Raw genomic sequence first — 27,129 nt, 5'->3', positions numbered from 1 at the left:
GCTGATCAGTAATTTGTTAGGCTTATCAATGGAGAGATAGTAACATATGATGCAAATTACATCATACAGTATAGGAGAAAAAATGTCATGCTTTTTTGTCACGTATGATAAAAACAGCAAACAGTTCATTATTTTGTTGTTTATTTATAGATTTTAGGTAATATTCCTCCCTGTGCTTACTACTAGGAAGAAGCTTTTCTGATTTTACCTTCCTGTCTTTCTACATCTTGCAGAGGAATTGCTGACAAGCATAGCTGCCTGCACATCTCAATATTATTTTGGTCAGGGTCTGGAAAATGTGACCTAAAGAACTATTAAATATGATAGTAATTTTAAAAATTAATGACTGTGTAATCTGTTGCTTGCTTTCATTCTCTCCCTTGACTTATTTAAACTGAATACTCAGAAAACTTTCCAAGTTTTGGTGGTGATATCTGAATCAGCAACATGATAATCCACTAAATTAAATTCTCATGTGCTTCCAGGGAATAGCTAGCCACCTTTCATTAACATTTCTGCAAAGTTCTTGCTTCAAAAAATGTTTTAATTTGAATTTTTATATTAATAACATCTTTTTTATTTTCTATTTTTTTCTTGTTACTACCAAATGGCTTGGCTTCACTTGTGATATAATCAGAGGAATCTACAATGACACTATTAATGGATTCTAACATTCAGATTAATTATGTTATCTCTGGCCATGTATTATTAAATTAAAAATTCTATTAACAAAGAACACTGTCATGTTTTCGTTTACCCTGGAGAGATTCTTTCAGTAGAAAAGGTAGAAGTATCTTTCAAATTAATTGCAAGTCCCAGATAGAAACTGCAATGCAGTAGTCAGAATGTGGTAGTCTTATGCCAATGGCTAATAGTCAATTCATTTTACCAGCTTGTTCTTTGTATTTAAAAAGCACATTCATGTAAATTAGTTTGCTATGTAAAAAAAAAAAAAAGCTTGAAAATTATTTTTTATGGCCTGCTGAAGCTGCATTAACTAAAACTGACATTACAGTTTTCAGTCCTAAAATTGATGAGAATTTCAATCTGTTTCTAAAAAAAGTATGTTTAAGTTTTAATAGCTGTATGAGGTTGAAAAAGTAATTGTTCCTCTTTAAAGCAATTTATAATTTATCTTATATAAATATTATGATGTTCTATAGACTTCCTGATATGAATCACATGCTAGTGGAACTTGTATCTTTCACAGAAGGGCCATTTTTGCCATCTTAATTTGTTAGAATTTCTGTGATTGATTGTAATTCCCATTACCTGTTGTTCTTCATTTACATTGGAGTCTGGCTGTTGAATGTAAAATAAGTTAATTAGTAGGGACTTTTAGTTTTTCAAGGGAAATTTTCCCCAGAGTATAGTTGAAATGCTGTCCAGCAGGCTGTTAGTTGCATTCTGTTCTTTTGTCAATATAGTATTTTAATAAAATAAGAAATCTTTATTGATGTGTGAGTTTAAGAATAAATACTGCTTGACATTGGCTCTCTTCTCCTTAGTGCTTTCTGTTTTATGATCCTTAAGAGTGAATGACTGAAACACTTAGGAGAATATTTTGAACAAACAGAGAATATTGTTAGCTGTATTTTCAGATTTCTGAAACTGGATTAAACAAAAGTATCTATATGCTCCAAGGGATTAAAGGAATTGTGCTTTTGAAGACACATTTTCTGATACAGTTGTCTCAGCCACTAAAGTTCAACCTTGTTTGAGACATGCTTGCATGGACTTGTCTGCAAGTATAGGAAGAGCTCAAGTTCAATTGCTTGCTTTATTCTCATGCCTCACCTATATCCTTCCTGAAGTGAAGGAAGCAAGTCGGGTATTGGCAGATGCCTGCCATCTCTCTGAAATGGTGCTGGGTGAAGTGGAAGTGTTTGATAAACTAGGTGCCAGCTGTACAGTAGTGGTGTATTTGACTTGAAATAAGCAGGAGATACTTAGGTCTGTTCTGAATTTGAAAACTTATGTACCAGAAAAAAAAAAAATAGAGGTAAATGGGCTGAAGCAGAGCTCAACTCTAAGGCAGATACACTGCTTTGCAGAACCTGAGCTGTGTCCCAGGATACATGGTTGATTTATCAGTTTGTCTTACAACCCCTGATAAAAATGATCATGTGCTTGAAAAATAACGAGAGTAAATGAGTTTCCATGCGTATTTGGAATATTTGAAAATTATATATCATGTAAGCATTTATTGCCATATTGTGTTGGGTGACAAAGTATTGGAACAGGCTGCCCAGAGAGGTTGTGGAGTCTCCTTCTCTGGAGATAATTCAAAACCCATCTGGGTGCAGTCCTGTGTAATGTGCTCTAGGCCATCTTCCTTTCATGGGGGAATTGGACTAGGTCATCCCTAGAGGTCCCTTCCAACTCAGATTATTCTGTGATAGAGAATAGTTGTGTGAAAATGCATGTTAAAACCAGGATTTGTCTTCTTTCTTTTAGTATTGTGGTCTTTAGCTGTCATAGCAAAGAACTTTGCATTCAGTTTGTAGCCTTGTTTGCTTTCTTAGTGAAATTACTTTTTTATAAATAAAAGTTGATAAATTGATATCTTAGCATTTATTTAGCTTATTTAAAGACAGACGGTCCAAGTGCATCATCTACTGTGTTTAATTTTTTTTTTTCTTTTTTTTGTAAATGGAGAAAATTATTAAGGATTGAATACAAAGTTACAAACAATGGGTGAGGAAATCACTGAACTTTTGAACTCTTGAGGGCTGTGGAAATATTCTAGAGACGTATTTTTGTGTGCTTGCCTGGTTCCTATGCTGTTCTCTAAGCATCTATTTTTAGGTACAGCTGGAGACAGAATAGTAGTAGATGGGTGCTACAGCTGTCTCTGGTCTCCTTTATGATGATTTTTTTTAATGAAGTGATACTTGATTTGATAAATTCCATAACTCAAAAGTGAAGGGTCAGAATCCCTTTCAATTTAATATATTTTATATGTAGCTTTAAATGTAAGTTGTTTCTATTAAAACTATGCCAATACAGTAATTTTCTACTCTCTATAGAGAAGGAGAAGAAAAAAAATAAAATCTCAGTGCTTGAATGAGACACCTGATTTTGTGTGTTCCATATCATGTTCCCCTGAGAAATGTGGGGTTGGGACTTTTCTGAAAAACAGGATACTTTTAGATTATTAAACAAGGATTTATACACTTTGTTCACAACATCTTCATGAGAAAGACTGAGCCTTGTCAGATTTCCCTTCTACTTTTAGTTTTTTGAAGTTTGTAATATATGCTTATCCCAATAATATAGTCCATGGGTTTAGAGGTGTAATGGCAGCTTTATATGAGGGCTGAGAGAGAAATTCACAAAATCTGTCAGTGGGTGATGCCAGTCTCACCAGGCTTTCTCTGTAGGCAGTGGATGGAATCAGCCTTCCTCAAGAGCAAATCAGAGAAGCAGCTTGATTTAGCCACTCTGAATTCCTCTTTACATTGGAAGAGTGTTACATGTTCTTGCTAGGCTAAATCTAAATGTTGTGATTGCTGTTTTTGACAAAGGCTTTCATCTTTATTTTTTATAAAATTGCAATTAAATATACCCTATATGGGAAGGGCAAATTAATATATTTGTAAAGGTGAATCATTGGCTAAGCTGAGTAAGAACTATCAAAGAAAATACTGTGTACACATTTGGAAAACTCCTTCAAAAGTATATGAAAATTATACTCACTTTTTGACAACCATGGTAGCTTTCACACCACAGTTTGATTTGTTTCAATCCTTTGGTAGAAATCCTGTAAATATAATGAAAAAGAATGACATGCATTTAGTAGGAACTTGTATTTAAAAGATGGAAGACAAACTCCAGAGATTTGATTCAGTAGTTTAAGAAGTTATTGTCTACCTCATGCAGCAGAGTTGGCAAAAAATAAATCATAAAACTCTACATTTTTATCATCTCTTCACTGCCAGTTTCAGCAGATGCTGGACTTGACTTGAAGGATTTGAAATGTTACCATATTTTCCATTTGCTGGGTTGGGGAATGTGTTGGGGAGTGGAAGGCTGTACTGCAAGAGAAGGTCAAAGCAGAGAGTGGGAGCTCGTAGCATTTCTAACTGGTTCAGGAGAAATCATCAGAGATATTTTGACACTGCTTTAAGCCAGTTGTTATTCCTGTGTAAAAGAGCTTTTCATGTTTTGTATTCCCAGATGGACCTTCAACTGATAAAGATTCAGAAGAAAAAAAAAAGGAGCCTGCATCTTCCTCACAAAACAGCCCTGAGGCAAGAGAAGAAAGGTGCTTAATTCTTCATGACTCTACACATAATCTCACTCAGTATAAATTAACATTCAAGTATTTGATCCAATTTGTCATGTTAGAGACAGTTTCTACATTCTTTTCTGAAATACATGGAGTTGTACAAGACATGGTGTGTTGTTAGGGAAGTAAATCCTTTTGCTGCTGTCATTAAAAAAAGATGAAAGCCACAGGTCAAGATATGGCCAGACTAGTTTTTCATTCCATCTGTCTCATCTGTAAAATACTTCTTCCTCTGTCTCAGCCCTAGCACTGAGCTTTGAGAGCTGTAAAACAACTTACAGTCACAGCTTTGTGGTAATTGCCTATGTTAGAGGTTTAGAATACTTTTTTTGTCTGTTAGCTTTTATATTTAATAAACAATCTCATTCTGTGCTTTTTTGGTTAAAACAAAATACATGTTACAGAAAAATGAGGCCATGTTAATGACACTGTAGGAGATGATGAACATCTGTAAAATAGTATCTGCAAGCCCATTTCTTCTATACATTTCTGGTATAATGAATCTGTTCCCAGCAGCAATTTTCAAATTGAAGCTTAACCTCTAACCATTTGTCATGATGCAAGCTGTAGACTTTTTTGGTTTACAGTTTGCAAAACTACATTGTTTGTTTGTTACCATGGTGCCACTGCAGTATAGTAAGCAGACTGAATGTTAGTGTGATGTATCTTCACTGTTTCTAAGGTGAAGTTCCATGAAGGGGGGAAAAACAGCACATTAATGTAAAGAACTGAGCATTAAAACTTACATGTCACATAATGGAATTAAATATCTGCCATGTCTCTATTGTGTGGGATATCCTGGTGTGTATTCTAAGGACACTTTTAAAATTGTATTGACCCTAGATCTTTAAGTAGCTTTAAGAAGGTGGCCTGTGTTCCTTTTTTGGAAAGCCATCAAATGGATATAGCAGAAGACCTGTGTTTTTCCCCAGAACAGTTACTTGAAGAGGAGGGAAAAACATTTTAATTTTTTTTTTTTGCCTTTTTTTAGCAGTTCAAGTAGCAATTCCAGCAGCAGGAAGGAGGAGGGTAGTGCTCCCTCAAATTCTTTCATCCCTTCTTTTCCCCGGGCTCCAAGCACTTCGGATTCTGTACGAGTGAAATGTAGAGAAATGCTCTCTGCAGCTCTCAGAACAGGAGGTGAGCTTTGTAGACTATATTTTGAAATTTAACTATTTCCTTCTGCTCTGTTTTGGTCCTTCCCACTCTTACTTTTCTCCTGCCCTGCAGGGTAGAATAAACCCCATGTATGTCCATTTTTGTATATATATCCATAAGCCAGTTCATCCAAGTTTCAAATACTGAGTAACCTTGACAGCATGGGAATGTACTGAAATGTATTTTTGTTGCTAAATATATGGGACATTTTGGTGTGTTTTTTTTCATCTGATACCTTTCCTGCAATAGAACTTCTTTTCAGAAAGGTTATTACCTCTTTAATGCCTCAGGTAAATCTTTTTGTGGGAGTTGCTACTTTTTTTGGTCTTACCTGACTGAGAGTGCCACTATGTACATTGCTGCCTTTCTTACACCAGAGATCCTGCAGGCTTTCAGATTTTGGTTTTTGAAGGCTACCTTTCTGTTTTGATTTAATCTTGGAGTTTCATTGAGATAGCCACAGTAACAAAGTCTTGCTTTGCTCCTTCTTCATGCCTTTTGGGCCCCCGTAAGTTCCTTGACTGTTTTTTTTTTTCTTTCCCCCCCACCATGCACTCTTGGGTGTCTTTAAACTGTCAAATAGCATAATATGCTAGAAAAGGAGCAAACTGAAATTTTGACTTCTCAGAATGACCTGAATTTTTTTCCTTCTACCAGAATTTATGATCCAACACTTACTCCTCTGTTCTTAGCTTAGTGTAACCTGACCCAGTGTAAGCAGACTTCTGAATAATTCATTTTTACCTTCTTCACTCTTTTATTCTTTCTTTTGATTCAAATAAATTCAGATACAGACAGTAATCAAAGCTGATTGAAGACCATGAATTTGTCATCCTCTAGATAATGCAGTTCGTAGATGTCTAGAGTAATTTGTGACCAGAAAGTTGCATATAGCATATTAGTATTAAGAATTCTATGTAGTCTTAATTTTAGCTAGATTTCCAAGACCACTTTTTGCTTTGTTGCTTTCTACAGTACATGTTATTGATCATCCATAGGTTGAATGAATAATTGTTTTCTGGCCTTCTGAATTGGAGATTCAGAATCCTGAGATTTAAGGAGAAATGGTGTTTAGATTATTCATTGCAGTACACCTGTGTTAAAATGAGGAGGAGGAAAACACAAATAGTATCTAATTTGTGCTCAACTGTCTTGAAAAGACAGCTGTCTTTGAGCAAGGGTTTTGGTCAGAAACAGTAAACAATTATCTTGAGACATTTTAAGTCAAATGGTGCATTGTCTTCAAGATTCCTATAATTTATTTCTTCTAATTCACATGTTTTATAACACATCTCTGCTTTGCATTTTTTAAAAATAGCTAGTAATATTGTTTCTGTTACTTAATTGCTAGGTTTCTAATGAAATTTTTCTCTTGCATGCTCACGACACATTGATTACTTATGCTTGTATTGTGTGGACTGAAAGAATTGATGAAACAAGGCAAAGTTTTCTTTTTATAATACTCTATTGTATAAACAGATATGCTGTGGATATGGGTATTTGCCAGCTTATTAGAATATTTAAATTCTTTCTTCATCCCAAAGTTCTTTGTTACTACTTGTATTTTCAACTAGATCTAACAATTGGTTTTGGGAAAGATATAGGGTTAGTCTACTTTTTTAAACTTCAGTTATTGTTCACACATTTTTGTTCTTCAAAGTAATAAGTTATTAAAGTTTAAAAAGGGTAAGTATATAATAAATTTAACTTTCCTATACAAAAGGAAAATTCACTACAGTTGTTTCATAATTTGCTGAGTTTTAGAGTTTTGAATGGGCTCTTGGGGAAATGGAACACTGAGATTCAGGTTGGTAATATTTTAATACTTGTTTTCCTCAGATGATTACATTGCTATTGGTGCTGATGAGGAAGAGCTGGGTTCTCAAATTGAAGAAGATATCCTTTTTTGTACGACTGGGTACTCTAGAACAGGAGTATTTTTAAAAGTACTGATAAGGTTAAAATTAATTAACTTGAATTTGATATATTTAATTTAATTGCAAACCCATCTATGCAGAAATGTAGTCTTTTAAAAACCAGCACAACCTAAATTATTTGCCTTAAATTATGTAGGAATGTGTGTAGGTAGGTGTGTGTAGGTGTTTTCAGTTCAGTATGTTTTCCTTGCAGCTGCAATATTATATCTTACTGGGACATTCTGACATTAAATGCTGGGCTCTTCTATGTTGTTTTAAAATATTTTTTTTTAACAGTTTTACTTTTTTTTTTTTTTTCTCCCTAATGTCTTTATTTCATTTTCTAGAAGTTTATTTCTCAATGAACTTGGATTTCTCAAACAGGTTGTTCTGGTTGCAATGTTCGAATAGTTATACAGCAGAAGTCTGGACTTCTCTTTGGTTTAGGGTTTTGTTTTTTGAGGGAGTGGTTTTCTTAAGCATAGAAATAGTCTAAGCTTCAGGATTCTAACTTGTTAACATCCTTTGGTAATTATAGTCAGCCACCATTCCTGTTAAAAGAATTTCCCGTTTCTGTTGCAAACCTCTTTTAAAATTCTGTTAGTAAGCTACTAGTGTTTGAATATCTAGTTTAAAAATCAGTTAATCCTTAGTGTGAGGTTAAGGAACTAGAGATAAATTTATGAGTGACTTTTCACAATTGCAATTGAGATCCTGTTGTCTAAAGATTCACGTTTCACTGACCATGTGCTGAATGATGATGAGGCTTCAGAAGGATGTGAAGTCTGCTGTTTAGGGAAGTAAAGTAACTATTTGTTGGGGGAGGAGGACTTGACTGACAGTGTAGAAGTACATTGCTTTAGAAAAAAACTGCCCCCCCAAATGAATCCTTTAGAGTGTCCCCCTTTGTTAATGTTTTGTTCCTTAACTCCAAAGCACCTATTTTTCAAGAATTAAAAAACACTGATATGAAATACAAAAATAGGGTACGAAGTAGAATAGCGAATCTCAAGGATGCAAAGAATCCTAACCTAAGGAAAAATGTGTTATGTGGGAACATTCCTCCTGACAAGTTTGCCAAAATGACAGCAGAGGTAAGTAAAGTATAGATCTTGAACTATTTCTCTGTTTGACCTGGCATCCTGGCCTATGTTTAGTAGCCATGGAAATAATTTATGTAAGCTGTCTGCACTTTTGAAAGATTGTGGCTTGTCTGTGGCTTGCACAGTCTGAATTACAGGGCTATGTTGGGGCAGAGGGAGTCAACCATCTTAATGGTTCTTAAGTATCTGATTTTTGCCTGTAAGCCAGAAGGCCAGGTGAGCTGTCGCAGGTAGCCAGAGACAGGATTTGTTAAAAGGCCATATGATTTATCAGTGATAGGGTTCTTTTTTTTCAATTTAGAAAGATGCAGATGTGTCTGGCTAGTGAGTCCAAGCTGCTTAGCCTATTCACCTTTCTGGATTGTGTCAGCCTGTATTGCCATTCGATTTTCAAATGGTAACTTCTGCTGTTATACTTCTGTGCAAGGTATGACACTGTGGTTTTAAAGATCAGTCCCTTTACTGTTGGCATTTTCAGTGTTTCTTTGAAGTTTATTGCATTCATTTATCAGAATACTTCAAGTGATTTTGAAGGAAACTCTTAACAAATAGAAAAAGCCATAAATGATAGGGGAAGGAAGCTAGGAGAATTGCCCTTTAAATCAAATTTATATTATTGAAAGTACATTTTGGACACTTCAATAGAAATTCCTGTTCAGATGCTCTCTATCTTTACAAATCAAAGTAGTTCTAGGAAGTCAAACAAAAATTTAGATTTTATGGGAGAGAAAAATGAAAGCTCAGTTAACATCTGGCTTGAGTTCTGTTTGTATGTGTCGAATTATGCCCCCTCAAATAAGGTACAAAGGAGTATCTTGGAGACTGAAAGAAATCAAATGTATGATCAGGTAATGAAAATCATTATTTGCCTTCTTCTAAAGGAAATCTTTTTGGTTTTTGGATTTTTTTCTGTTTCTTTACATAAAGGTTAGGGCAAACAGACTGATAAAGGAATGCATGAAGAAAAGTACATTGTATCTTCAGTACATGTTTTGAGGTTTTTTGTTTTATGTGTGCTTGTGTATGTAAGCACAAATGTACATTTTGTCTTGTCCAGTGCCCATTCTTTGTTTTAATTAAGTCTTGGATTAAAATGCTAAGCACTAAAAACTCCATGGTGTTAAGAGTACTTCTAAAGTATAACGGCAGTAGTGCAAGATTTGCATTCCACACCTACATGGGGTGTGCAGTAAAACTTCCTCGAAGAAAAAAGGAAGAACTTTCTTTTGTTGTGCACACTCAATTACATTGTGGAGGTCCTGCACATTACAACTGTTTTAAAGAAAAAAAAATATTAGTGAATCTGAGCTCTTCTGTTGGTGTTTTGAAACTAAGCATATATGACTTCTGATGACAAATTGTTAATTATGTCTATACTCTTTTTTCTCAGTACAAATATGGAAATAGTCAAAATAGTGTAAATTTTCCCATAATAATCTTCTGTAGGTCAATGAGATGATTATGCAAGGATATAACCTAGGGAGAGGATGTTGTCCCTTCTCTCTGGAGAACTTTTAAGTCCTTTACCTTGTCTCTGTATTACTTTTCAGAACTTCAGAAATGCATTTGCATAGAAATGTTTCTAGGTGTTTGATACTGTAACTTGTACAGATTTATTTTTTTTCCAGACATTTATAACTTTTTGTTGCTTCTGTGCTGTGTAGTATTGTGACTTAAGTCTGGTAAAATTAAAAATAAGTAAAATTGCTTTGCCCTTCAGTAGAGTTCTTAGAGTACTAATGACTTATGTAAAGGTGAAAACTCTGTAGTAAACTTTGTCTGCTCTTTGTCCGTAACAGGAAATGGCAAGTGATGAGCTGAAAGAAATGCGGAAAAACCTGACCAAAGAAGCTATCAGAGAGCACCAGATGGCTAAAACAGGAGGTACCCAAACTGATCTGTTTACATGTGGCAAGTGCAAAAAGAAGAACTGTACATACACCCAGGTACGTGATGATTCTGACTCTTTGTTTTCCTTTGTCAAAGCATAAGTTCTAGATGAAGATTGCCATGTAAAAATGTTCTAATGACAAAACGAACTTTTAACAAAATGCTAACAAATTACAAAATATGTTAAGAAAAAAAAATATGTTAAGAAAGTTGGAACTGCTTAGGTGTGCTTATGTAGAGAATGTATGTTGTATTAATTTACCAAAGATTTTGCTTAAAATCAAGCTGAATATCTATGTAGCCTGAAACATCAGTTTCTTTGCAATGCTGAGTTTTTGCTCATTCCTCTTACTAGATCTTATTATTATGGTTTTATGTCAAGGAAAGTTAATGTACTGTTTTTAATGTGTGTAAACTTATCTTCAAAGAGGGAATAAATAGCAGAAAGTGCTACATATAAATATATAAAAATATATACGCGCACACATGCACATATATATATATATATATAAAATCTACCATTTGACTAACACAAGATTTACAATCATTCCTACAAGCTTTTTCTGTTTTAATAAGGAAATACATGTAAGAAAGAAGACCTTTAATTTGTTTAGCAGTGCTCCAGGGCATGTAATTTAGTATCATAGGATCAGCTGCATTTATAATTTAATATCATGTATCAGATGCTTTAAGCAGAAAGCTGTTTTTCAAGAAGGAGGTTTTAAAGAATCTGCATCAGTAAATGCATTTAAAGCTGTATGGAACCTGTGGTTATATTGCAGAATATTTCAGAATATTTTCCTAGAAGTATGTGCACAATTTCTGTGTCAAGATTGGTATTTCAGTGCTGTGAAATCTGTCAAAAAGTAAGTTTATGATTGCCTTATAATCTAGACAGAAGAAGTTTCATTTCGTTTGGAAAGTTAACTTGTATTTTTATCCAGATGTGTTTTCTTAATGTTACATTTTATTTTAAGCCTATATACTGAACGCATATTAATAAAAGTTGCAAATACTGATTTTCCTTTTCTGCTCTGGCTCTTGCTTTTGCCAAAGGTTCAAACCCGCAGTGCTGATGAACCCATGACAACATTTGTTGTCTGTAATGAATGTGGAAACAGATGGAAGGTAAGACTGTTAGACTGTTCTACATATTTGACAGCAGACAACCAGGCTCTGTGCTTTATTTTGATTTACAGTAAATGACAAGTGAGTTTATGTTGACTTTTGATTACTTCTTAGCCCATCCATGATATTGCATGTGTCTATTGCAAAATAGCTTTAGGTTAGAGAAGCATTTTTGACTGAAGGTGTGAGATGACACAAGTAGAGCAGTGGCAAAGGGGGAGAGAAGTCAGGATGTTACTGCCTTAGTCCTTGTTACAGTTACGTGCAATACTGCTTTGCATATGAAGTAGTGGCATGTTAGTTACTGTGTTCTCACTATCTTCACCCAAATATATTCTGGCTATTTTTAATCTCTGCGTTGATTAATGTAATAGGTGTATGTTGGTTTTTTTGTTTGTGTGGTTTTTTTTCTTTTTGCTACTCTGAAAAGAAATGGGGATAAAAAAAGAGATAACTGCCACTGAGTTCCTGTGTCAGGATAAGCGTGAGGCAGTGGTAACTTGAGTTAATTTTTTTGTAAGTCTAGGAAATGGGGATTATAAAAGCTTCTGAAGAGCAGTGGTAGTCCAATAAAGAGAAACACTAAAATGAAGATCTGTAAAATTTATAACTTGAGATGAGAGAGCATGCATTGTGAAGCATGATACCCACAATCCATTGCTTTTCTGTGTTAAAAATGCAGCAGCTCTGCAGAACCATGTTGCACAGCATATGTTAAGATTATTGCATTGAAAAAAGTCTTTTATGTGTATTTTTTTACATATTACTGAATGTTGTTCAAATCTCTACTCCAAGATATTGAAATAATTTATAAAGTTTAGAAGTTGTTTGCAGTACCTGGAAAAAGTTCGTTTGTCCTTAAAATCTTCTGTAAGGTGGCAGTTCCAAAAGTGTCTGTATAAAGATGCTTGGGTGAGAGAATGGTTATGATGAAAGCAAGTGCTGTAACTAGTAATTTCCACGTCCTAAGTATGGTGTCATATATCTGTTTCTTCTTGGAAAGATTTGGAAATAAGCTCCATGAAGATCTCATAAAAATTCTTTTTCTTTTGACAGTTCTGTTAGAAGAAGAAATTGTCAAGACATCTGGACCAGTATGAAAGAGGATTTTGTAATTAGCTTTAAAAACTAGGCTAAGCATCTAGCTTCCTGCAAATGAGAGATTTTTTGGGGTTTTATTTTCTTTTTTTTAAAGCAGCTTATATGCCTGAAGTTAGCCTTTGTTTTGACACAACCATCATTTCCTTAAATGCCTTCCCATAGCTGATAGTCAGTAGGGCCAGGTTGCTCAATTGTATGGTGAATGTTAAAATATTTTTTCATTTTTATAAGTAAGTTGACATTAAACTTTTCCCAATTAAACATTTTGGTAATTGGCTTGTTTTTTTCCTCTGAATAATGTACTGTAGTTTTTGCGGTCTGAAACAAACATGCTCCTTCCAAATATATTTTACCTCTCCACATTTTTTGTTTCTTGCTGCTGTGTTCACTAGTTTTGCAAAACTTCATTTAATTCTGTTAAACTTGGTTGTTGACTAAATCACTGATTTAGTCTAGTCTGATGACTGTCTAGTTTGAACGTGCTGTTTCTGAATTAGGACTATGTTTGTAGTGATGGGGTTATGAAATGTATTACTGGATTCTATGACCACTTCTGCAATGGTTGGTTAAGCTTGTTTATGTAACCAGCTTTGATCAATGCAATATATTTTATTGCCTAAAGCCTGTATTTTACATTCTATCAGTAGGTATTATTTCTAGAAGTGTCTTAAAATAGTCGGTTAAATCTGATTTGAGTGCTCAGTTTTTCGTAACACGCTTGTCAACAAAGTTTGGTTTAGATTTTGTAAATAAGCAAAGACATTGTGTTGTAGGCTGTCCAATTAACACCAGCTTACCAATTCATCCCAATATAAACTGGCTGGGGAGGTGGTTTTAAATTCACTTCGTATAAATGATATTCATTTTGCTCATGAACTGAATTTTGAGATCTAGCACATCCAGTGTCAGTCATAGACCTGCAGGTGAGAATAACTTATTAAAGTTATGGTCTTATCCTTATGTGGAGTGATGTAAATACTGCTTTGTTAGAGCCTGCTTTTTAACAGTGCACATGTTAACCATTTTCAAAGGTGCTTTCAAGGAAAAATATGTCAACATCTTTAGAAGAGAGATTAAATTTTTTTTATATCTAAGTTTACATGATTTAATTTATTGAAGTATGGGGCTGAGGAGGTCCATCTTGGCAATGTATAAAGGATTCATGGGGGGATGGGAAGAGTGTGGTTCCGGGAAATGAAATTCCTTGACTGTAAAGGAAAACCAAGACTTTCTGTGTTGAATTTTTTTGTGTGTGTGATGGTGGCAATGCTAACAAATTAGGTGGAAATAGTTTGATGACACTTGAGCTTTGCAAGACAAGAAATGTTTGGTAAATACTTTATATAGCAAGCTTTTCCAGTCAGCTTGTGCAAGGAAGGAAAAGTGGCTTTTGTGCTGAAAGGAAAAATGATTAAAATAGAAGTTAGTTACCTTTTTTTAGGCAAAAAAATGTTAAGCATTTAAAGTTTCTTGCATAACTTTGTAATAAAACATTCTAAACTCAATTTATTTTATATTAATGCCCTGAATCAGAAAACAATCTTTTTTCTACTAACAGAATGGGGTTATTTTTAGCCTACTTGTAGGTCCTTTGGCAAGATTGCTTGGTAGTTACTTAAAGATGCATAATTAATTTTTTTTTCGTTCAAGACAGCAACAAACAAATTATAAACATTTAATATCCATTGCAGTGTTTTGTTTGAAGACCTTTGTAATGGAAAATGTTCCAAAAAAACGTTAAAAATGTTTAATATTAGATGCTAAGTAGACCTATGTTTTCTCTGCTGTTCACAGGACAGATACAGGACAGGCACAGGTTGGTTTGCATAACTCTCCTCATGCTATGTGTCTTTTAATCTTTATGCCTGACTGTGATATTTAGGAAAATTACCTTTTGAGAAAATAGAGTAATTGTCTTTCTGTACTTAACCAATGATACCTGCACTTTGTTAAAAGAGCTAGAACTGTGATAGTGCTTTCTGTGTATGTAGGTGTATCCAAGTAGGAGTTCAAATACAATGTTGCTTCACCTCATGTTACCTTATGGCTGTAGGAACAGCCTTCACCCTTTCTTCTGTCCCTGAGGTAAAAAGAACACTTTCTTTCTCACAGTGAGAAATGAAGTCCAAGAACTAGATCCAGTAAAGATCATAGGTGCCTAAATGTTGTTTATGCTTAATTTTGATTACCTGAGTCCATAAATAAAACTGCCCAGCAGTGAGCTTTGAATTCACCTCTGTTCAGCAGGTCCTTCCTTCTTCACAGTTGTCAGAGAGGATGCAAAGTCTGAAGGATCTATGAGTGAAGGATGCAGAAGTGGGGCTGGGACCATATCTCACTTCCCCAGCTGACTGGCTTACCTACTGAGCTGCAGTTGTGTTATGACTGACCCAGTACATTTGGCTATTTATGCATTGAATCATGCTGGCAGGACTGGTGATGAATCCCTCCCCTCCAAGAATTCTAGGTTTATTACCTGTATGGACATTTGAGTTGTCTCCAGGTTTAAAATGTCCATAAAGGTAATAGAGACTGGAACATAGTTGCCCTACAACTAAAGCTAGTTTTTACGCTAATCTAGTAGAGCAAGAGAGTAGGGTGTGTTCATTTTAAAGTGTGTGTACATCTTTGTAAGATGGCATCATCTTTCCTGTGTAAGGAATGCTAGAGGTTTCTGCTGCTCAGAAAACACAGCTTCTGAATCCTTGGTTAAAAGGCATTTCCTCATATATAATTCTGTTAACTTGCTCAGGAGAATGTGTGGGCTTAGGAATGTCTTGCACTGAATGATTCTTTTTGACTAGCACTAATCAGAAGGTAAATATCTGCTCAATTATTTTGGTTTTTGTGAACCTCACTTTGAATCCATGGTGCACTTTTCAAGCATCACAAAGAAAGTGCCTGGTTTTTATTCATAATTCAGGATTCCACTTGCAGTCACGTTTGCGAATTTTAAATACCAGCTTAGGTGGAACTTAAATTCATCAACATGAAGGCTTCTTTCTGCAAAAAATGGTTGTATTACTTTTCAAACATATGCCTTTTGAAATAGATCATTAGTAGTCATTCATATAAATGAATCTGTGGAGTTTCACTATTAAGTACAATATCATACAGCTGTATATTAGCTTCTGTTTCACTAAATCATCAATAATCTTAAATGGTTTTACCCTTTTAAAAGGTTTGGGATTAACTTAGTTATAACATTAGTATAGAAAATCTTTAATTGAAATTATAGTGATATCCTTTCATGGCAGAGGACATGTATTCTTAACTACTATTTTCAGCAAACTTGTTTAAAAATTACTTGACATTGTGATAGTCCTCATCACTTTATCTTAGATATCCTTTGTAATCAGAAAGTAAGTGCACAATGTGTGATAAATTTCAATCTGTCTTTATATAGTAGAGCCCTTCAGGATATAGATTTTTTTTTTTTCTTTATTTGTATTGTGCTAATGACTTTGGAATTTAAAGGTCAGTGTAAAGCACAATATGTTGGCTGAAGCAGCACATGCAATTTTAATAGTGCTTAGCAGGCTGGTGAAAAGAGCAGTCTCTAACAGTGTGCATGTTCTGTGGGAGTTGTTGGTTTCTGAAGTGCAGACATTGAAGAAGGAATACCAGTGGACTGGAAAGTTGTTAGAGCTTAATGATATCCTGCAGTTAGATAAATGCCAAGACAAACCAACCATGCTTATTTTCAAGCTAGGATAAATTGATTGTGATAATTTTTTACTTGATGAATTATAAATAACGTCTTGTGTCAGTATGATTATTTTGTTCTGCTATTCATGTAACAACTTACCTATAGAAACTTTTCTTTTTCAGTGCAGCTCATTTTTGCCCTGAGAAAAGTTTGTGCATAATGAGCAAGTGTGTAGTAATGAAATGTAGATAAAAACCTATTTGCTGTGCAGATGGGTTTTTGTTTTCCTCTTCTCTCCCCCCCTTCTAATTAAGTCCAGTATTAAACAGCCTCAAAATAACAGGATATTTAGGGGGCTGGTTTGTTTGGATTTTTAAAGAGATATTCTCAAGGTTTCTAAGGACCAGCATTCTGCCGTTGTTGTTCAGTGTAAGATTAAACCTAAAACACAGCATTAAAATTTGTTATGATTTTCCAGGAAGGATGCACATTGCAAATGTCAGCACATTGTAATGCAGAAGTAAAATGAAAATTGCCTAGAGAACTTCAATTGCTTAGAAGTTATGGCACATGAAAAATAAGCTTAGAAATAATTTTCTTCTTTAATAATCTAATGTTAACCGTAGAACTTCCCAAACCAATATAACTTTCTCTCCCCTCTAATTTAATTGCATCTTTTCCTTTCTTTTTCTTGCAGAATAATACATTGTTTGATATAAAGTATGAGTGCTCAGTCAGTCTTCCAGCTCTTAATGAGGTATCTTTGCAGGGAAGAGAGATAACTTAAAAGAAATGAAATCCTCCATTTCATGAATTGACACACTTTGAACTTTTTTTGATGTGTGCATCTGATCTTCCCAGCAAGCTGCATTTGACCTAGTTCAACTTGCTTTGCCAACTTAGAGCTTCAGAGCACTCTTACCCGCCCTGATTAAAACAACTACAGCATCATCATTTTGACTGCAAGCTCCCCATGAATGCTGCCTCACCAACATCCCTAGTTGGTTTTGTTGAGGTTACTACCCATCATGTAATACTTTATGCAAACTTAAATTGTATTGATAATGCTTTGGGTACATTTACTAGAATTCAGCTGAGATAACCAGCGTTGATATGTTAAGCAGTTGCAGCCGCTGCCTGGGCTGTGTCTTACGATAGTGGTATATAGAAGGGCTTCCTCTTTACTTGGTCATTCAGTGTTGTGCTTCAGAGGGCAAAAGTGCTTTGATTTACGGTCTCTCAAGTTTTTTTGGTTTGCTTTTTTGTGCTGACATGTTGAATAGCATTTCAGTTTTTGGAAGATGATGGAAACTGTTCATAGCTCTTGTTAACTTACCACGTATCGGGGCTTGTCCTGTGGTGCTGTGTAATGAAAAATATCGTCATTATTTGTTAATAGTGTGAGTGCAGTAAGGAGAGAACATGCCTCCTGCCAAGTGCATTGAGGAAACAATTAAATTGATCTCCTAAATTCTGCTTGTTATTTCCATTTTCTTTTTTCGGAGAAAGTCCCCATTTTGTGCTTTTCATAAGGCTGGGATTAGGCAAAGAGTAGGTTTTAGAAAGGCTACAGTGAATATCACTGAACTATGCCTGTCTGTTTTTTCCCTTCTAGGGGCATTTCTTTCTGTTCCCCATGTGTCCTTTTCCTACCTATATGTGTTGGTTCCTTTAAATAAATGTGCAGGAAAAAATACAGTTCAATGAACATCCACTATAAACACCAAGTTTAATATAGCGGAATTGCAGTGAATCTTGTAATTTAAAATAAAAAAAGTTATTGTAGTAACAGATTTACACACAAGATTATGTGGATTCAGCTTTCTTCCTAGTACTTCCTGTGATTACTGGTTTGGAGATATGACCAGAAATCAATTGTCATGCTTTGGGGATACTATAAATGAACATGGTTTATTAGTGGATAGAGCTGTTGCTTTTCTTTTGAACAGTCTGAAATAGTGCTGTATGAGAATGGAATAGTTCCAGGTTCTTTCCTTTGTCAATTAAATGTATGCATATCTGTAACAGAAACCTTACAAGGTCTGTCAGATAACGAGAGAATTTAGTATGTACAAAACCAAGCTGGTTGATGCTGCCATCCTGTCAGGTGCAAATGGTGAAGGGTTTTTACATCTCCCTACAGTGGGAAGAGAAGAATATGTGAGACTTGTGCGTAATTTTGGAATTTAAATACCTAGATTCTTCTTCGTCTTAAGTAAATAACTTTATAAACATCAACAATATGAACTTAAAAATGCTTTCAGCAGACTCTAGTAGTAAAATAACTATTCTTCAGCAGAAGATTTTTATAGGCAGCATTATTTCAACCATTACCTTGAGATTGCCATTCCAATTTCCATTAGTGCACCGTATATACATTAAAGCCAAGTGAAGTGTACCTGTGCTAGGTACAATATGTGAAACTTTTGTCTGGTGTAACCTAGATGTTGACTGTGCTGTTTTTACTTAGGTTACAGTGTAGAAGGGGCAGCTGGTTTGCTTTTCTAGAAAATTCTAACACTCCACTTAAAAATAAGATTTAGTTTTTGTGCTCAGTTGGCATTTGTACTTCAGACATATGTGGTAACAGATTTGCATCTGAGTTGTGTGCTGCGTTTGAAAAAATACTGCATTTTTTGTACAACAGCTTTTCATTCTCTTCCTTTTCTTTTTGCAAAGTAACACTGAATTTGATCAGAAACTGTATTTAGCTGATTGTGTCAGAGTCTTGTGCGGATTTAAGTAATTCAGTCTGTAGTAAAACTTGCCTGAGTTATTTTCAGGTAAATATCTGATTAAATCTAAATTCCCCGTGGATTGGTGTAGCCCAGAGTTCCGTTTGTTTTAAAATAAATACATGTAAGAAAAAAATTCTATGCTTCAACGGATTTTTCAGATAAGGACCGAAGCAGGTTCTTATAAATAGCAGAGTTCATAAATCGTGGGTAGGAGTCTCTGTGCATTAAAGTATATATTTGAAGCTGTGCGTCATCAAAGGTGTGTTGTGAAGGTTCCAGCATATTTCGGTTAATAACTTCTCTTACTCTGGAGTCCAGACTGACCTGCATATTAAAACAAAATCACATAAATAATATTAGTGGTGAATAGGACATGTGGGTTATTAGGTTTGTTTAAGTGGTTGAACAAGCAGCCTCTTCTCGCCATTTGAGCTGCTGTCCTTCACGAGTGTAAAAACTCCTAAGTAGGCAAAAAATTACTGTTGAAATTTAGAAGCATGGACAGAAAAATGTTCTCACTGAGGTGACCTTACTTTGAGCAAGGCTGCCTGCAGTCCAGTTACTACTGAAACCCGAGACTGGCAGACTATTTCCAGACCAACTTCCTGCTCTCTAGTAGAGAGGATTTGTAATTTTTTGTGGCAGTTTGTTTCCTTGGGAGTCAGTGCTGTTGTAGAGACCAAATTTGGGGTAAGCAGTATGACGCAGACGGAAACTGTAACCTGAGAAGCTGTTGCTTAATCAAATTCCTGTGAAAAAGCAGAGTGAATTGATGTGAACCACAGGTACAGCTACAGAACGATTTCATACTGCATACAAATAATGTTGCCAGTTTTCTCCTGCAAGGCTCTAGTGTCTGTGGGAAGATAGTAGTGTCACTGGAATAGACTGACTAGATTTAAACAGCATTTTTTTAAAGTACGTAAGTACAGCTTGCACTGCAAACGATTTTAAGTTTTAGTTTTGCAAGGATATTGGAAGGTTTAAAATTTGAGCCTACTTGGCAAGATTATATTCAAACTGAACTGAAGTGTGTTCGGAAGTTGACATATTTGCTAGCAGCAAAGTGACAAGTAGTTTTGAAAATTTTCAGGAAGTCAGCATGTTTTATGCCATGTTCTGCCAACTGCTCTTTGAGCAATTTGTGCTTTGCAAATAACACTATTTGTGGTTACTGTGCTTTTGGAGATGTGCACACACACCCTTCCCAGTGCAAAGGAAAAAGAAACTGATTTGTCCAACAAATAAAATTTGAGTTGGGCAAGGATAAAGTGATCATCTGTATATTTGTGTCTCAAACTAAAGACTTCACATCAGCATGCCAGGCTAGTATAGGAAGAGCTTTCTTGGCAGCCAGTGAAAGTAGTTTTTGACCATCTCACCTCCACGATGGGTCTGCCTTTTTCCCCCTAAATCTCTACTTGTTGGCAGTGGAATGTGGGAGAAAAAGTTCTCTCCAAGTACTTTTGTAGCTTTTAAATGCATGTTTGAAGTAACTGTGAAAAGCAGCATTGAAGAATGTCTTGGGGAAAGTAATATACCTCTTTTGGAGAAAGGATAGAAATGTAATCTTCATAAATTAGCCTTGCTTTTTCTTCAATTACACTTTTGTTGGATTCTTGTTTTAGTTCCTCACAGGCCATCCAGAAGAGCATGTTCTCCTCACTGAATTCTGTTCGTAGAAATTCACGAAAAGCATTTCTGCCAGCTGGAGTAAGCATCAACTTGTCAAATGATTGAGCCCAGGCATTTACTTCTTCAAGAGTAGGAGCAGGGCTTGAGGAGAAAGAAGAGGACAAGAAAAGAGAAATTAATTCTACTTAAGCTGTTTGCAGCTGGCAGGAGGCACCTGCCATCACGATGGGACAAAAATTGCAAGGTTCATGGGGCTCTAGTTCCTCTCTGGAACTACTCGAGCACAAACTCAAGTAAACATATTTATAAGATGCTTTTTGAAAGCCTGTTTATCAAAAGCTTAGATGCAAATGATGTACTTTGATACAGAAATTGCAGATTATTACTCAAAGTAATGGCAACAGCTAAGCATTTTTTCTGTACCTAATAGTCCTTGTTTAATCATTTTTAAAAATTGAATGAAAATATGTAGAAAGAAGCAATTATTCAAATCCCATAGAAGGTACCCTCCTGTCTATTACAATTCTACAGGTGCTCCTACCTGTTTGAGCAATTCTGAAGAGACAATTGTCTGACTCTATTATTTTGGTAACTCTGCACTGCCACTTAGCTTCATTATTTAATTGCTGGGCGGGAACAGGATGTATTTAAAAATTACTTCAGAAAAAAATGAGTATGGTTTGCTGGGTTTGTTTCACGCTTGTCAGAACACTTGGTAAAGACTGTACCTTTCCTCGCAGTTTGGAATACCCTCTGCTTGGAGTTCATGAGATGTTCTCCTTCCTCTCTCTTCATCTTGATTTCTGACAGTAAGACTGCAAGGTAGCAAATAAAATTTTGGTCAGCTTTTTAGAGGAACAGGCTGAATGTGCACCAGATGCTTTTTCTCATATATTTAAAAAAATCAGTTGAAAGGACAAGCTAACAGTAGCCACATTATGCATAGCTATACTCTGACATTACTTTTATGGTTGTATAAATCTGCAAACACTAATGTAGCTGAATGCTGTTCATAATATTGTATAGGCTTTCTATACAGGGATCACAGATCCACAGAATAGGTCAAGCTGGAAGGAACGCATAAGGAACAGGGAGTCCAGTTCTCTCTATATATGTGTACATGAGTATGTGTGTGTATATATATATCTATATCTATGGGATATATAGGTATACACATATGTATACATGAGTACCTTTTATCAAATACCAAATCTGTTCTCCCCTGACACTCATTATACTGTGCATGCCTGATGAAGCATTTTTACTTAAGTTCGACTAGATGCACTGGTTTTACATGAGGTAGATTTCAGGGTTGGCTGTTCTGGGTTTTGGGTTTGGTGTTTCCTGGGTTTTTTCCTTATGGGCTCTTTTTTATATCCATAGGGCATGATGAAGGCCAAGACTGGTTTAGAACGGTCTTGTTTGTAGCATTAAAGAAAAACAAAAGTTTGCTGCAATGATTAGTGATCACACAGAGTTTTTTATGTCCCATGGAAGGGTCCCTGTCAACTGCTGCTTTCATCAAATGTTAGCTTAAATAAATCCAGGTTTTAAAAATTCCTTTTGGAGTTGATTATTTCTCATTTGAGACTGGATTTCAGAGTATACAGGGATCTACTTGAGAGAGTCCAACGAAGGCCTATGAGGATGATTAAGGGACTGGAACACCTGCCTTACGAGGAAAGGCTAAGAGACCTGGGGCTTTTCAGTCCAGAGAGGAGAAGACTGAGGGAGGATCTAATTAATGTCTATAAATACATGAGGGCTGGACATCAAGAAGGCAGGGACAACCTCTTTTTCACTTGTGCCCTGTGATCGGGCAAGGGGAAATGGATTCAAACTTGGGCACAGGAAGTTCCACCTCAACATGAGGAAGAACCTCTTTACTGTAAAGATTACAGAGCACTGGAACAGGCTCCCCAGAGAGGTTGTGGAGTCTCCCTGTCTGGAGACTTTCAAGACCTGTCTGGATGCCTTTCTGAGTGATCTGCCCTAGTTTTTATGGTCCTGCTCTGGCAGGGGGGGTTGGACTTGATCTTCGGAGGTCCCTTCCAACCCCTAATATTCTGTGATTCTGTGAATATACATATTTCTTTTCAGGTAATAGGGACTATGTTCCAGTTCATAGGCTACCATAGTTTAGTGAGAAATGCATGTGGATACACACACACATACATATTCATATAATCTGTAAAGATGCTTAAAATTTGTCAAGAAGAAAAGGTGCTGGTGAATTGTAATCTGTAGTTTATATTAAATGGGTCCTCCAGCTGAAATAAAGCAATACAATTCTTGTAACTTCTAGGAAAATATAAGATGTAACGTCTTGATTTGTGTTTTACCTTTCTTTAATGCTGATGATGTAACAGTTCTGTTATCCTAATCCCTATGAATCTCACTTATCTCTAGTAAGGCTTTTTGTTAAGCCAGTTGATTTTTCTGTCCTTTCTACCTTCTAAACTCATGGCTTTTTTCATATTTGCAGCCTTACTATTTACTGGTTATCTCCTTCTCTTGTTTCCTCTAGTGTTAATCCAAAATCTGCAGGGACCTGCTTTTCTCTTTGCTAAGGCAGAGGTAGGGAAGCTTTCCTTTTGCTAAGATGGAGAGCAGTTGTTGCAAACACATCTTTTTCTGCAACATCTGAACCCATACATTCAAACCAATTTCAATTCAAACTATTTCAATTCACCTTTTCAGGGAAAAAAGAAAAAAAAAAAAAAAGGCAAGTAATGTTGTCTATTTTGGGGTATATAGGTCCCAGTCCTTTACTACCCTTTCTACCAGTGATTCTGGCCTTTTTTTAAATATGAAAAGTGATATATTATGTATTCCTCACATGCAGACAAGAAGTTACATGTTTATCAGGGTTATTCTTGGATTGAGGGGAACCAACAAAGTGAACAGATAGATTTACAATCTTAATAGGATAATGCACGAAAGGGGAAAAAGACAAAAGAAATAACAAAAGCTTCCTTAAGAGAACATGCTGTGCCTTAGAAAATGACTTGCAGGCAGGCTGTCTCCCAAGAAATAGAGAGGTAAACAAAAAAAAGAGACTAGTGTAATACTGCATCTTCTCAGGATATGGAAGAGTAACAGGCTGGAGGCTTGAGTTTTGGCTGTAGAAATGAACAGGGGCTCTTGAGCATCCAGCTGAGAGACTCACTTTGCCGTTTCTTCATTCTAAATCTACTATTAAGAGTATGCTGAATACTGGATGTTCAGCAACTCAGCTGTATGACTCACATAGACTGTTATTTTTATTCCTATTCATAATTTTTCTGTTCAAAGCACTTGAGCTATTTTGAGGAAAGGCTCCATGAATAGGGAATATAAATAGCTTAATTACAGTTTGTTTTGCATTTTTTGCTACTAGAAAACAATTGTTCTCAAAAAAATCAGAAATTATTTTAAAGCTAAACCAAGCCGCTCTGTTTTGCAGCCTGTACTGGTTGCACAGATTATTCTGAAATGCAAATAGGAATTTTAAGTATTGTGACATGTGGGTACTTTCACACCCTATTGAGTAAATTGCTTCCTGTGGATTGTTTGAATAAGTAAGAAAATGAGTATCCTGGAAAACACCAGGTAAAATGGCAAAAAAAGCACTTGATCAACAATTTAAAAGATAAAATGTAAATTTTCTTTACTCCTAGTGCTTTATTTTCTCCTTTTATGGAAAGATGTGTTTATGTAATATGCAGCTCTAGATCAAGCCAGTTGGGATTGCACTGAGGAGCTGTTCAGAAGACACTGGAATTTGTATGGGGATGCATTAACATAGATGCCGTTCTGCAAGATTGCAGAGTCTGATCCCATACAGGCACAGCACTAACTGCCTCTTTAAACTCTACCGCTAAGCACTTGCTGAAAAGCTTGGTATGATCAAAGCCAGAGTACTTGGCATCTCATCCAAGCAGCCTTTTGTCCTTACAAAATACTCTCTATTGGCCTAAGAGAGCGCAGAACTGGGGATCTCAGCTTCTGATGAGCTGAGCACCAATAGCAAAGAAATGATCAGCCTGCTCTTCTTTTACCTTCTAGTGGTGTTCTCCAAAGCATTTGCTACCAGCTGCTGTTGGAAAAAAATAATGGTGGAATAGATTTCTAGCCTGGGCTGTGAGGTTATTTATGGCTTCTTCCCTTCACCTCAGTGCCAAGTTTCCTTGCTTTGAAGTATTTCTGTGGTGGATACTGCATTTTTAAGAAGCAACTCAGCTTGCAGTCAGTGTTTTGCTTGAAGTCCTATAGCTGTGAAAGACTGTTTATTTTCTGTATTTTAATGCAAGTTCTTGTCTTGCCCCTTCGTTAACACTTGGCCCCAGACAGATATAGGACTTTTGAGTGTGTGAAGCTTTACTTTAGTTTTGAATGAAATCACTTGAATCTGGAGGAGCTGGTAAAAGAGAGAAGGTGAACACATCATTAGTTTAAGGAATCAAGTGATTTCTCCTCCTCTTTTGCTTTGGTTCTCTGATAAATTTTCCTCCTTAACACCTTGTAATGGGAGTTCTGAATTATTTTCCACTTAACTCTTCAGTAAATACCCACAACGTTTAAAGTCTCTGATCCTAAGGATTAAATTAATAAGAGTTGCAGGCAGCACCGATTAATGGTAACAGGTCAGTTGCCCTCAAAACAAAAGACCAATGCTGAGCACCTGATTATTCTTTCTGCCCTACACCTTCTTCCACCTACTCTTAAATCTGAAGCTGTGACACATGCTGGTATTGCTTTCCATTTATAGTGAAAGCTCTAGTGAAGCTCAAGGCTGAGGAGTGTATGAAGCAGACTTTGCATACAACAAAAGTACAACAGAGATACCATAGGGAGATTTTTAAAAAAAACAACAACATCCAAACACAACCTGTTAACTTCAATGGTAAGGGAAAAAAAAAAAAGTGTGAACTGGAGTAGAAGGTTGTGTCTAGTACTAGAGCACAGTCATCTCAGTCCCAGATTTGCAGAATTAAACAGGTGGCTTTTTTGGCTTATGTTGCCCTATGAAGTGACTATTGCCTCCCTCTCCTGCAATTCTGTTCCCCAAAGGCTTGAATGAGAGGGGTTACCATGAGCAGCTGCAGCAGCAGCACCAACAAAAGCAGCAGGCATTGGACCCCCGGTTTCCTGTGCTGTGCTGAGCCTGTGCAGCTCCTGGGGTCTCCTGGGTCGTAGACATCTGCCGTTTGCGCATCTCCATCCGCTCTGATCCCATGGGCTGCAAAACAGGAAGAGAAGGTGGAAGTAAGAAACATTTCTCTCTCTTTTTTTTTTTTTTTTTTTTTTTCCCCTTTGGTTTGCTTTAAAAGTCTCAGCAAGAACTGCTGAAGGCCACAGCTCCAATGGAACTGAAAAGCTAAATGCGTCATTTTTCCCCACAGAAGCTCTTAGAGGTGTTGAATGCTTTGGAAGGTTCACTCCTTTTATTTGAGTACTGTGGTGGAAGGCAAAGGGCTAATGAATTCTGCACATGGGTGCAAATACAAAGAGAAGAGAGAGGTGATGCAGAGAGCAAAAGGTGGAAGCAAGTCTCAGAGAGCTGCAGCTTTTAGCACAGTGGTATATAAGCTTAGGAGTTGAAAAGGGTTTCCTGACGTTTTGACTTCAAGGCCAGTCCTAAAGAAAGTGGTACAGAATAGAGGTAGTTAAAGCCTCTTATTTTTTTCTTTCTCCCCTCTTCTTTTTTTCCTTTCTACCTTTCTCTTGATTGGCCAGTGTGCACAGGCTTAGTGATGCTTGAGTGAGACATCTGAGCTCTCCTGAAAATCTGGCCTGCAGTGAGTATAGAAGACATGTCAAACCTGCTCGTAGTAGATTTTGAACCTGCCCTATAGCAAATGGGATGGGTCAATACTTACCTGTCCATTATAGGTCTAACTGCCACAGTTTAAAAAAAAAATGTTTTTTCTTAAGAAAGAATCAAGCACTTCTATGAAGATAAGCAATTACTAATGGAGAAAAGACACGATGGGACATTAATATTAAACATGCTGTGTTTTGCCTCCCCTGACTGAAAGCAGTATGAAACAATTTTTCATGGACACAGTGGTTATGGTTTTTGCGCTGCTCTAGGAAACCTTTTTGGAGCCTGAATTCTGCAGATTATGCAGGGAAGTGGTGCTAATGAAGTGACAGGTCCTCTTGAAGTCCATGTCCCTTTTTGACCTATCTCTCTATGAGCTTCAAACTTGATCTGCAGCACTTAATAATGCTGTCCCTATCATGCTGAAGGTTGTGCCATAGCTAAGTGACAGATGTCTTTTATAGATTAAGTACTAGCTTGTACAAAGATAAGTATGTCTGTCTTCATTTTGATTGTATGTGATTTTTTAATACATAACTAGTCGTCTTCCTGTGTCACGAGAACCCTTTGTGTGTAGGTTTTGTCAGGTTGCTAAGCCTTTTGCGGCCATGAAAACTGTAGTGGAGTTAAAATTAGCTGCTACCAAATTTGAGGTTTTTTAATTGATAACTGAATACCAGACTTGAAACATAATCTGATGAGCTGAAAATCAAA

At 36.1% G+C, this 27,129-nt stretch overlaps 2 protein-coding genes across 3 annotated transcripts in view; one reads left to right on the top strand and one right to left on the bottom strand.

Moving 5' to 3' along the window:
• TCEA1 (transcription elongation factor A1) overlaps positions 1-12,848 on the top strand; it is a 28,089-nt gene extending 15,241 nt beyond the window's left edge. Inside the window, exons 4-10 of one of the 2 annotated variants that reach the window (XM_051611602.1) lie at positions 4,180-4,267; positions 5,286-5,431; positions 7,289-7,345; positions 8,305-8,459; positions 10,268-10,414; positions 11,415-11,486; positions 12,543-12,848. In XM_051611602.1, the coding sequence (XP_051467562.1) occupies positions 4,180-4,267; positions 5,286-5,431; positions 7,289-7,345; positions 8,305-8,459; positions 10,268-10,414; positions 11,415-11,486; positions 12,543-12,551 (674 nt within the window). In that variant the 3' untranslated portion in view covers positions 12,552-12,848. Of the gene's footprint in view, positions 1-4,179; positions 4,268-5,282; positions 5,432-7,288; positions 7,346-8,304; positions 8,460-10,267; positions 10,415-11,414; positions 11,487-12,542 lie in introns of both variants that reach the window. The other variant, XM_051611601.1, reaches the window with a different exon arrangement.
• Positions 12,849-18,397: 5,549 nt separating this feature from the next.
• The window catches only part of RGS20 (regulator of G protein signaling 20), a 40,351-nt gene continuing 31,619 nt past the window's right edge, over positions 18,398-27,129 (bottom strand). The window contains exons 3-6 of the mRNA XM_051610587.1: positions 25,682-25,830; positions 21,338-21,424; positions 20,516-20,750; positions 18,398-19,298 (exon numbers count right to left, since the gene is read on the bottom strand). Of these exons, the coding sequence (XP_051466547.1) occupies positions 19,110-19,298; positions 20,516-20,750; positions 21,338-21,424; positions 25,682-25,830 (660 nt within the window). The 3' untranslated portion in view covers positions 18,398-19,109. The remainder of the gene's footprint in view (positions 19,299-20,515; positions 20,751-21,337; positions 21,425-25,681; positions 25,831-27,129) is intronic.

This window comes from Apus apus, chromosome 2 (genome assembly GCF_020740795.1).
Source record: "Apus apus isolate bApuApu2 chromosome 2, bApuApu2.pri.cur, whole genome shotgun sequence".
In the NCBI taxonomy this organism is placed as follows: Eukaryota; Metazoa; Chordata; class Aves; order Apodiformes; family Apodidae; genus Apus; species Apus apus.
Note: the sequence above shows the minus strand (reverse complement) of the source record. Positions and strands in the feature narration are given on the sequence as shown.